The 12,067-nt window shown below is 38.3% G+C and overlaps 1 protein-coding gene across 2 annotated transcripts in view; it reads left to right on the top strand.

Moving 5' to 3' along the window:
• The window catches only part of tln1 (talin 1), a 98,182-nt gene extending 86,366 nt beyond the window's left edge, over positions 1-11,816 (top strand). For both annotated transcript variants that reach the window (XM_086096117.1, XM_086096116.1), the window contains 7 exons: positions 2,150-2,255; positions 3,715-3,839; positions 4,083-4,208; positions 4,397-4,459; positions 4,544-4,726; positions 8,968-9,093; positions 10,518-11,816. In XM_086096117.1, coding sequence (XP_085952243.1) covers positions 2,150-2,255; positions 3,715-3,839; positions 4,083-4,208; positions 4,397-4,459; positions 4,544-4,726; positions 8,968-9,093; positions 10,518-10,652 — 864 coding nt within the window. In that variant the 3' untranslated portion in view covers positions 10,653-11,816. The remainder of the gene's footprint in view (positions 1-2,149; positions 2,256-3,714; positions 3,840-4,082; positions 4,209-4,396; positions 4,460-4,543; positions 4,727-8,967; positions 9,094-10,517) is intronic.
• Positions 11,817-12,067: the final 251 nt, after the last annotated feature.

Genomic DNA, 12,067 nt, shown 5'->3' with positions numbered 1-12,067 from the left:
TGTGATTTGAGTCTGTGCTTCGGTTCCAGACAGTTGACGTGGATTAACCACCTTGTCCACACCCAGTCAATCTGGTCCGGAAACAGTTCTACCCCTGAGGTGCTGAACGTGTTGCTTAGTAACATGGTTTGTTTTTTGTTTACAGTATGTCTTGTCAGGAGCATATGGCACAATTATAGATCTTACCCTTCAGCACAATTTCTTTGATCACAGTTAGAATTATTCATGCATGACGTTGTTTTTGACACATTTCCATGTTGAATTTCCGGTGACTGACAATGTTTTGGAAGCTCAAACAACTCAACTGTTTTTATCTGAGTGTGTGTGAATGTGTCGGTTTATTTGTGTGCTGTGTGTGAGTTTGCTACAGCTGACATTTACACTGGTTTGGCTTGTTGCATGCGTGCCGCCACTATTGCGTCTACACCTCTATCTTGTCATGACAACACATCGGAATAAACCTGAGCCGGGTCGTGGCTGAGCCTAGTTAATACTTTGCAGCTGTCAGACACATCTCCAACCAGAATAGTGCATGTCTACCTAGGACAGTTTGAGGACACCGACTGAATGTAAGTTAAATATCCCTGTTGCAAGTATACCCTGACCCATTACTTTCACAGGATTATGAAAATGGCCTTCTTATGGTATTTTTGTTTTTTTTGTAGGTTGTGACTCGCATATATTCTGATGTTGTTGTGGGAATGCTGGAAGCACTTCCACTTCCATACATACAACTTCTCATCATTAAAAATTATCTGATAATGCTTAGTGGCGCATTTGGTAAAGTGCATTGTCCAGTAACCAGGAGGTTGCAGGTTCGAATCCCACCTCAGACTGTACATTGCAAATCCATGGCCATTTTGCTCAGGGATATACATGTCTCCCACCACGGTTCAAATCCCGCTTAGACCACATTTTAGTACATTCGATGGTTCGATACCAACTGACTATCATATCAGGAAATTATTATAATTTCTCTGAAATGACTAAATGCCACCTTAGACAGATTGCAGTTCAAGTTTTATTTTTATCATTTCTAATGTAACTACAATTAGAAATGTGTAATTTCCACATAGTTTAGCTTTCAATTTCCTTCATAAGCATTCAGCTATTAGCATTCAGTTTCCAGCATTCCTACGCAATTTCTGCAGAAATTGCACTTGTCTACTTTTAAATGAACCTGATTTGCGAAGGAGTGATCGATGAATCAAATAAAAATTTGACTAAATGCTGTAATGAATGAGTGAGCAAATTATTAGACAATTTGGGGTTACTTGTAACACGGATGACACCTGTATCATGAGCTACAAAGAAATAGGACTTTGGAAAGAAGAAAAATGATCTTACTAAAATAGAGTTTAAAAAAAAGAGAGACTAGAATTAAGCAGTAATTGCCCACAAAGTCTGACTAAAAACAGAGAGTCTAAAATAAATAATTTCCTTTTTTTTTTCTTCCCTCACCTTTAATGTGATGTATAACCTCTACAATAAAATGCCAAGAAAAGACTACTAAAACATCTAAAGTTTATTTGGGGTTAATCAGAGGCACTTTTTTAAATGGTGGCAAGTGTGTGCTGACTGTTTTAACATTAGTTTGAATGTGATTGGTTCATTCTGAATACAGCCACATGCCCACTTATAAAAGGGAATGCACACTTGTGCCACCACAGCTGTTTATTTCTGCTTACCCCTTTGAAAAGATTTCTTTCAATTGATCTGTTTAGGTCACATTAACAGTAGGTAGGATGTTTTTTTTTTTCTTCCCCTTATCGTCTACCTTTTGTTCCTAGAAAAAAATAACATTGCACATACAGTGGATATAAAAAAGTCTACACACCCCTGTTGAAATGCCAGGGTTTTATGATATAAAAAAATTAGACCAAACCAAACTTTTCCCACTGTTAAGCACGATGGAGGATCCATAATGTGGTGCTACTTTGAAAGATTGAGGTAATGATGAAGTCAGAGAATTAAAGTTAAAAGTGAAAGTACCACTTGATTGTCACACCCATCTAAGTCGCAGTAAAGTGTGAGAAGTTGAGAACACTAAGTTCACTAAATTACTAAATTATCTGGCAGATGCAAGATTCCAGATAGTTATGCATATGATATATTAAACAGAATCTTGTTTTTTCACTCCCTCAATCAGATTATCCAGAAGCCCTCGCATGATATGAAGCAGCAGTTGGCCAACTACTCCAAAAGGGTTGCAGGCTCTGTCACTGAGTTGATCCAGGCTGCAGAGGCCATGAAAGGTATTGTTCACGCCACATTATTTGATTCCTTGATATGTTTGTTCGTGCTTTTAAGTATGACCTTTTTTGTGCTTTTGTGTGAATGAGTTTGATATACTCTTGACTAAACTATATAATCTTTTAGTGGCTATGTAATGTATTCTGAACAAACAAAGCAGCTGTTGTAGAAGATTGTCTCAAGAGAAGTAGCCCGGTTACCTTTGATTAGCAGCTAATGCTAATTAGCCTCGCAGTGCAACTGCTGACTCCGTAGCAAGAGGGGGCAATATAGCTGGTGATTCTCCAGAAAAGAAGAACAATGGCAACTGAGTCTTCCTGGAATGTCTGACTTCCTGTTGGTCTTGCTGCACGGTGGGGGTCGGGCAGCAAGTCCTGTCTTTCAGAACGGCTCCATGTTCGAAGGGGGAAGAGCACTTGGACCTTTAGTGTCACGCTTTGAGTTAAAATTGGCTCAATCTATTGCCGCTATTCTGGCTCGAGTCAGCATACGAAGACGTACCTGTTTACATTACACTGCTGATTCTCCAGGAATCATTCAGGTGTTAAAACGTTGATGATAAATTTTGATGCCTAGTTCACCGTGCAGAAGAAGCCACCGAAAACAAATGCAAAAAATAATTCTACAAACAAATAGGAGGGATACACCCTGAACTGGTCACCAAATAATATCTCAAAGGAGGTTGCACTTCAAATAAAATTGTAAAACACCTCCACATACACAGAATCCAGTATATGTTTACTTAGACTGCTTAGATTAGATATTCAGTGCATTTTCCTTGCGTGCCCCTCAAATGCTACGTTTGTGTGTGTCTATTGAAAAACAACACTATGTTAGCCCATTAATCAGTGTTCAGTACCTGCTGCTTTATTGTTTATTTTATTCATTTTCTTGAAGTTCTCAGAAATAAAACTCTCCTGTGAAAAAGTCAAATTCATAGGTTATCCTGGTTAAAAACTGACCTTTGACAAATTCAATACAAAGTTCATGAAATTAAAAACAAAGAGAAGTTCATCCAAAAAATAACTGGTTAGCTACCTCATTTTTGGTTTTCCGAAAATAACAGAGTCATTAGGAACTGGAACCGAATCGGAATTGGAACCGGAATCGTCCAAATTTGAACGATGCGCAACCCTAGTCATTAGATTCTAATAGATAGATACAGTCGAATGGATGTTTAAAGAGCCTGGAAATGTCTGTTTGGATTACGTACATGCTGTCGATGAAGGCTCAGGGCAAACATTTTGTGTCCCTCTATTTTTGTGGTGGACTTTTTCGACTTGGTCCCCCACACTCCCCAGGAATTCTCTTTGTTTTGTGTGTGTGTGTGTGTGTTTGTTTTGTTATATGACTAATTCCGTGCTAGATATTACAATGTGTAATAAAATGTGTCTCAGGGAAGTTGGTGGAAGCTAGTACCATGTCTTCCAAAGTGCTGGAAACATTCTTAGTGTGTTGTAGGCACCGAATGGGTGGATCCTGAGGATCCTACTGTCATCGCTGAGAACGAGCTGCTTGGAGCAGCAGCAGCCATTGAAGCAGCTGCGAAGAAACTTGAGCAGCTGAGACCCAGGACCAAACCCAAGGTTCTTTTTAAATACAGTATTACATTTTTTTATATACAGTATTTTATTATACAGTATATAAACCCCATCTCTCCATGGCATGAGAGATTGTATATCTCTCATCTTGTTATTCTTGACCCCTGTCCTTGGTTGTTAACTTCCCCAAATGAGGGCACCTTTTTGTTTGAACAAGTGCTTCACAGCTCATCACAGCCGTCGCACATTATGTGTTTATTGACTGTCGCTTTCCCTCTCCTTAAACAGGAAGCAGATGAGAGCTTGAACTTTGAGGAGCAAATTCTAGAGGCTGCCAAGTCTATTGCCGCAGCCACCAGTGCTCTGGTCAAAGCTGCTTCAGCAGCACAGAGGGAGCTGGTGGCTCAAGGAAAGGTATGGCTCACCCAACATCTGTAACTTTACACAAACCACAATGACAATATTCTAATATTCCCTAAAATAAATATGCATATATTCATTTAAATATGTTTTATCTTGATAATAACTTTGATGAGTTAATTATCCATTGCCCAGCAAAAGATATGTAAACATAATAGAATGAGCCTTTTCCATATTTCCAGGTGGGCACCATTCCAGCCAATGCAGTGGATGACGGACAGTGGTCTCAGGGTCTGATTTCTGCTGTGAGTCCTCTGCGTTCAGCTTTTAATGCCGTATCAGAAAATCTGCTAGCCAACTATAACATGTCAATGCCTTTGACTCCTTAGGCTCGAATGGTAGCCGCAGCTACCAACAACCTTTGTGAGGCTGCCAACTCGGCGGTTCAGGGACACGCAAGTGAGGAGAAGCTCATATCTTCCGCCAAGCAGGTGGCAGCATCCACTGCTCAGCTTCTGGTGGCCTGCAAGGTCAAGGCTGACCAAGACTCCCAGACCATGAAGAGGCTTCAGGTTAGCCCTGCATGCCACTGTCTACTATTGCAGGGGTAGGGAACAGTGTCAGGTTCAGTCAACCTAGAACATTAAATAAACAACAGACAAGGAAGGAAGACAAGAGACTTAGATTATTTTTGCTTGTGAGGAGAACGGACAGAGATGTGCACAGTTACAATCTCCTACCGCTCTGAAGCACCAGCCTAACCCTCTCTTTTTATTTATTTTAGGGCGGTCCCAGGTTACACAGTCGTTGTTGCTTTAAAGCAGGGTTCACCAATTCCGGTCCTCAAGGTCTGGAGTCCTGTATGTTTTAGATGTTTCTGCCCACTAGCACACCTGATTCATATAATCAGCCCATCAGCATGCCTGGTAACGATCCTGATCTTTAGTATCAGGTGTGTTGGTAGGCGGGAAACATCTAAAACCTGCAGGACTCCGGACCTCGAGGACCGGAATTGGTGAACCTTGCTCTAAAGGTTGGGGGAAAACACAGCAGTAACCATCACGGATATGAGTCATTGTGCCTATAATAATACAGACGTATCTTTCTTCGGCGCTGACGGTTTCAACAGTCAAAGTTCAACAGTTCATCCGCAAAGTGTTTCAGCCGCTATCTTGTGATAAGGGCACAGTTCCTGAGTCATGCTTTGCAATACTATAAGAGTAAATATGGGATAACTTATGTACATTTATTCTAACTAACAACAAAATAGAGCTGGTGGAGAGTAAAAGTTGGCCGGATCTTGAACGTCCATTTTAGGGACCGTCTACAAATGACTTATTCCAGGGTGATGTATGTAAATGTTAAATCGAGTCCCACATACGTTACCCTGGAATATGTCATCTGTAGACGGTCCCTAACTTTTACTCACTATGGGGTATCTGAATGCGTCCTCATCATCAGCTACAGTTTCATCTTCACTTTCGGCTGGACACAAATCTTTGACGAGTCCCCCGTCGCTGTACTGCTTTTGAAGAAGTGGTTCATTGCTGTAGGGCATAATTCCTCCTTTTCTGTCCACTGTGGGATCCAATAATTCCTCGTGAATATCTTTTGTAGTCATTCAAAGCCCTGCAATTTTATTTGTGTTCACAGTGTGCGTTGTGTCACGATAACCGCGTGACTGTACCTAATGCAAAAGCATCTCTAAAAAGTACTATAAAATCATAATCGCTCAACATAAATTGAGTTAAAATTAACCATGTCACAGAATAGCTGGTTAGATTTTATAGGGGTGTCAGGCGATTACAATTTTTTATTGTAATTTAATCGCATTACTTCAATAGTTAACTCACGATTAATCACAATTTTATATCTGTTTTAATTGTACAATAAAATGTACATTCTCTTGTTAACATAAAAGTGGGAAAAAAATCAACTAAAATAAATATGGTTGCATCTTTTAATCATTGATACAGTAATTTAATTAATAATAATAATAATAATTTAAAAATAATTTCGATTTACTGTACTGTAGAAAACGAGTGTGATATTGATTTGTGTTGAGGTAATTTTTTCTGCCACTAGATGGCATAATTGCATTTGTAAGATGCTGGTGACATCTCAGTGCATTTTTCTCTTCATATTAAGAGCTATCTCATCTTTAACATGAAGTAACTTGCGAAATTCTGCACAGTTTTAAAATTGTAAAACACAACTTGACCCCAGTCTCCACAAATATATGCATTATTATAAAATGTATTACTGCTAAATTTTGACATGGACGTGTCTGCTGCGTTGCAACTGGAATTCCCTCAGTACAGGCTTTCAAAGTAAGGGGTGGCCATTAATCGCGCATTAAAAAAAAAAAGAGTGGTGTTAAAGGAACTTTAAATTAACTCTAAATTAACATTGATTTTGACACCCCTAGTTTTTAAAGAACAGTGTATTGCTTGAAGGCAAATAAAATCTGACATTGAGAAAGTCCTCCTTGGCACTGGTTGGCGCGCTATACAGTGGCAGTATATCATCTGAAGCAGAAAGAAAGTCCTTTGTTCACATTTTTTTGTCCTTGTGTAAAATTGAATTTTATATGTCCAAAGTATTAGATGTATTGGTAGATGGTATTGGTGAATGAAGACCCGCACTGGTTCTCGGTTTGAAAAAAAAACTGGTATCGAACGTCCCTAGTTTAAAGCATACACTGACACACATCCCCCAAATTTGCAACCCATAAAGTATACCCTTTTTTCTGATGGTGTAGTAAATAAATAAACATCACCTGGATATTCAGACGCAATTTAAAAAAAATTGGGGAGTGGGAAAAGTATTGTCTAAAATATACAATGTTGCCTTGACTTATATGTTTCATTCATTCAAGCGCCATACACATAACTTAAATCTCACAGACACACACACACACACACACACACAAAAAAAAGTACTACAGACTCCAACAGTGTATTTGTGTGCCTTTAAATAGCATGACAATAAATGCTAGCTCCCTCTCTTTGTAGCTCCCGTTCCTCTTTGGTTCACAGAGTCCCCGCTGTGCAGAGCAGCTGCTGGCCGCTGCAGCAAGTGGTCGTCTATCCCTCTGTAGAGGAGATTACTAAAAAAAAATAATAATAAAGCACAATGACTTGCACATTCCCTTTTTTGGGAGCTACATGTTAAGTTCGAATTCACACACACACACACACACACACACACACACACACACACACACACACACACACACACACACACACACACACACACACACACACACACACACACACACACACACACACACACACACAAAAAAGATACAGAACATTAAATATGTGAAGCACCGCGCAAATGAGGTTTACGCTTAACTTTGCACGTAAATGTCAGGAAGCACAGTTCAAAGCACTATTTGTTGGAAAATGTAGTTTGTGAGTCAATCATAGTTCCACTTAAGTGGTTCCAGCTTAATTGGTATCATTGTTTTTCCTTTTCACCTAACTGGAATCGGAGCACTTGTAAGTCAAGGTCCCAATGAATTGTCAAACGGAAAGTGTTTGCTATCTCCCGTCATAGCAAACTCCTGTATTTATTTCTGACTGTATCTTAGCTGAGAGCACATCAGCTCGTGTTCTGTGATCCAATCAGCAATGGCTTATCCCCTCCTCTTCTGGGCCTGCAGCTGCCACCACAGTAATTCCCATACATTTATGTCCAGAGAGAGCTTGGAAACAATCCACCAGTCAACCAATGGCACGCCGAGCTGGAAACATTAGCCCTGACCTGTGGTTACACTGTTAGCATCTTGTCCCTCCACTCTGCAATGATGCTTTTTAAAGCTCATCTCCCCATCTTTTAAAGAAAAGACTGTCATGTGAAATGTTTGACATAAAACTAAAAATTTTTTTTTTGTATATATTAGGGATGCTAGGCGGTCACATTTTTTTTAATCGTAATTGATCGCATGACTTCAATGGTTAACTCACGATTAATTGCTAATTTTATATCTGTTCTTAATGTACAATTAAATATACAATGTTCATATTAAGCGCTATCTAATCTTTAACATGAAGTAACTTGTGAAATTCTGCACAAATATATGCATTATCATTACATGTATTACGGCTAAATTTTGACGTGGACATGTCTGCTGCGTTGCGACTGTAATTCCCCCAGTACATACTTTCCAAGTTAGGCGCGGTCATTAATCGCGCGTTAAAAATATAATTTAACTTTAAAATAACTCAAAATTAACGCACTAATTTTCACACTCCTGGTATATATTATTTTGTGTATAATTTATGATGCACGGATGATTACAGTGCAGTGTGAAGGACCAGTGGTGCCAGTACAACTGTTTACAGTTCACGTCAGGGTTTGATCAACAGAAACATTCTAACCCAAGATAAACTAGTCGAATGATTGTGGAATATGTCTTCTACTGCTAGCTTCGCGTCTGCTCCAGACCACAGAGCTGCAAAAAGAGAAAACTCCCCTTCCTTCCTCAACCAATGAGAGAAATGTTTGGCTTTGAATGGAGTACACCAGCCCACACTTTTTCCTTTTACAGTAATTTCCAAGGACCCAAAAAAACACACCATTGTTATGATTTTGGGGTTTAAGGTTGGTTGCTACCTTTTCCCTTTAAGGAGTTGCTGCACATAAGAGACCAAGTTGTGTTTCTGTTGCTCCTAATATGTTCACTCATTTCCCTGAAAATACATCATCAGCAAAACACATTCATGGCCTTAAATGAAAGTTTGCAACTAGAAATACGATTCGATACCTGGATGCGCATTTTCTCAAGTGCTGCAATGTGTTTCTGTAGGCTGCTGGGAATGCTGTGAAGCGAGCTTCGGATAACCTGGTGAAGGCAGCACAGAAAGCCGCGTTTGATGCTCAGGACGACCAAGCAGTGGTGGTCAAGAGCAAGATGGTGGGAGGTATCGCTCAGGTGAGTCCAAATGGAGACCTCAAGCTGATGATCTCATAATGAATGTATGAACAAATTATGGTCTGCCACAGGAATGTTAGGTTGAGAGAGAGATGAACATTTGACCAGATACATCAAATAGCCAACAGCTGGCAAGTTATATTTGTGGAGGGCACACATTTAGTAACTTCTCATGCACTTCAAACGAACTGTCAACGGTTCTTGTGATGATAAAAATAAAATAAAAAAAAAGGCTGTTTGTGTTCTTTTAAGACTCATGTTCTAGTGTCAACTTAGGTTTAATATTTTCATGGCCCAGTAGTGTCTCTAAGAAAACTACGTGAATAGAATTCTGTTTCTTTCTTGTTATGTTTTGGAGCAAAATTAACGACTTTCAAGTTACAGAACAAATGTTAGCTTTTCGCTATCAAACTTGGCACCAACAGAAAATAAAAAGTGGCTCATTTTGAAATCTCTGCAATGAAAACAGTTAAGATGCTTATACCGGGTCAAATTGTACTAAGAAATTGATAAGTTTGATGTGTGTGAGATGAAATTGGTTAATAATAATAATGATAATAAGCTATAAACAATGTTTATTGGGTTGGTTTAGGTATACAACATTACAAGTCAAATTGACTCATTTTAAGAGTGAAAAGGTATAAATATTAGTATGAAATGTCTCATTGACAGACAATTAAAATGTTTCACTTTGACTTATTTTCAATTTGATGTTAATTATTGGAATGCTTTCGGAACAACAAACATAGCCCAGGTCAAATTGACCCAAATTGACCCATTTAAAGTTGAAGATACAAATGAGTACTTTTTTGCTATGAAAGTTCTCATCAATTAAAATGGTTCACTTTGACATATCTTGAGTCAAAATGATTGCTAATGTTTATTGGAATGTTTTTGGAACAACAAACATAGCCCAGGTCAAATGGACCCATTTAAAAGTTGAAGATAGAAATTTGTACTTTTTTGACATATCTTCAGTCAAACTGGTTACTAATGTTTATCCGAATGTTTTTGGAACATTAAACATAGCCCGGGTTAAATTGACCTATTTTAAAGTTAATGGACTACAAATAGTAAAATTTCATGATGAAACCTGTTTAAAATGGTTCATTTAAAACATTTGCAATGAAAGCGGTAAATAGTTTTTATTGGGATGTGCTTTTATCATTAAATGCCTGGGTCATATTGACCCCAGGAACATTATTGCTGTTCCTGAGAAAACCCAACAGGGTTACATTTGGTGAACATCTAACGTGCGCCATATTTGACCTGAAATACACCATTTTATTGCCCGAGTAGGATTAAGTGCTGGGCAGTCCATCACTTCTTTCGCAAGGCATTGAGTAATGATCACGTTGGAATGTTCAGCTTGAGTAAGTCACACAACCTGTTGCCGTTGATAGCATCCAACATTTGCGTTGCAGATCATCGCCGCGCAAGAGGAAATGCTTCGCAAAGAAAGGGAGCTGGATGAGGCCAGGAAGAGGCTGGCCACGATCAGGCAGCAGCAGTACAAGTTTCTACCCTCAGAGCTGCGGGAAGATGGTCAGGAACAGTGAACGAGTCAGTGGTGCAATTCTCAAGATCCTTCACCCAGCTACACGCAGAGGAGGAAACATTCACTCTCATTCTACAGCAATTACGGTAGTCGAAATTTGTCCCTGTAATTAAGTCATTGTCAAAGTGAAATGTGCTATAATACCAGTGTTTAACTTTGATGCAAAAAAGATGTATATGCCTTAAATCCTTACAAGGTATCTGTGCTTTTTGACATGTACTGTTTGATTATTTACTTTTCAAAATATTGGGCTCACTTTATCTTTCTTTTCTTTTTTTATTATTATTATTATTCTAATTGTATGGTCTGCGTTTTGGACATGCAATGTGCCTTCATATAAAATCCTGCCAAGAGTCTACCTTCATAACCAAGTTTAGAATTTATCCAGTTGAAGGTAAACAAGAATCTACGCTTTATACAAAAATCTCTATGCAATTGTTACGTGAAAAAATCATTGGGGAAATGTCATGAGCACATGACAATATTTGCAATATTAGTTAATAGTTTTGAAATAGAAACAGTGACATTGCAATGGAAGAGTGGAAAAATATATTTTTTACAGATTTATTAGTTATTTGACTTTCATTTGTATTTTACAACATAGTTTTTGAAATGAAACAATGACAGTGTTTAGTCTTGGATTGTAGTAGAAACAGTTGAAAAATCAGGAGGCCTTATATTTAACATTGTATTAACTGTATTTGGATGTGAAATGATTAATTGAACCTTTGCCAAAGTATTGTGTCTGATGCATGACTAATGACAGTCCACTGTCACAATATAGTTTACGGATGTCTGTCTATGCATTATTTTGAAGTTACCTACAGTAATTCTTTCCCCTTAACTAAGATCCTAATGTTAAATTACTGTATCATTGTTTTTTAAAGTGCCTTTCTATTGAACGTGTCAAGTAATTCAACACGGTGCCTGTCATTTATCCTACAATGCACTTATTCACTTCTGTGACTTAACAGATCATCATTTAAACTCACCATTTAAATATTTTGCCACAGCTACAGTATAATTCCTACTGAAAAATCTGTCATTTTAAAAAGCCATTATTTCACTTATGGTATGAATATGATGCTGGTGTAAAACAGTACCATGCGGCAGTGTACTGTAAGAGCTATCTATGTATATGCAATAAAGCCAGTTTTCATTGGAACTCTCCATTTTCTTGTCACACAGATTCTTTACTGCTACATCCTTTCTGTACATTCTCTGGTATGCACTCGATATAGTCAGTGGATATCAAAAGTACACACACGCCTGTTTGAATCAGATTTTTGTCCCCCAAAAATGACGCCAATTTTTTCCACACAGTAATGTTTAGTCTGAAAAATTGTATATTTGGTCCCAGTCTAAACAGAATAAACTTAATACTCAGAAAATAATAAAATATTCACACACAAAAAA

Source organism: Leptonotus elevatus, chromosome 15 (assembly GCF_054856555.1).
Source record: "Leptonotus elevatus isolate MCC_2025b chromosome 15, RoL_Lele_1.0, whole genome shotgun sequence".
Classification (NCBI taxonomy): Eukaryota; Metazoa; Chordata; class Actinopteri; order Syngnathiformes; family Syngnathidae; genus Leptonotus; species Leptonotus elevatus.
Note: the sequence above shows the minus strand (reverse complement) of the source record. Positions and strands in the feature narration are given on the sequence as shown.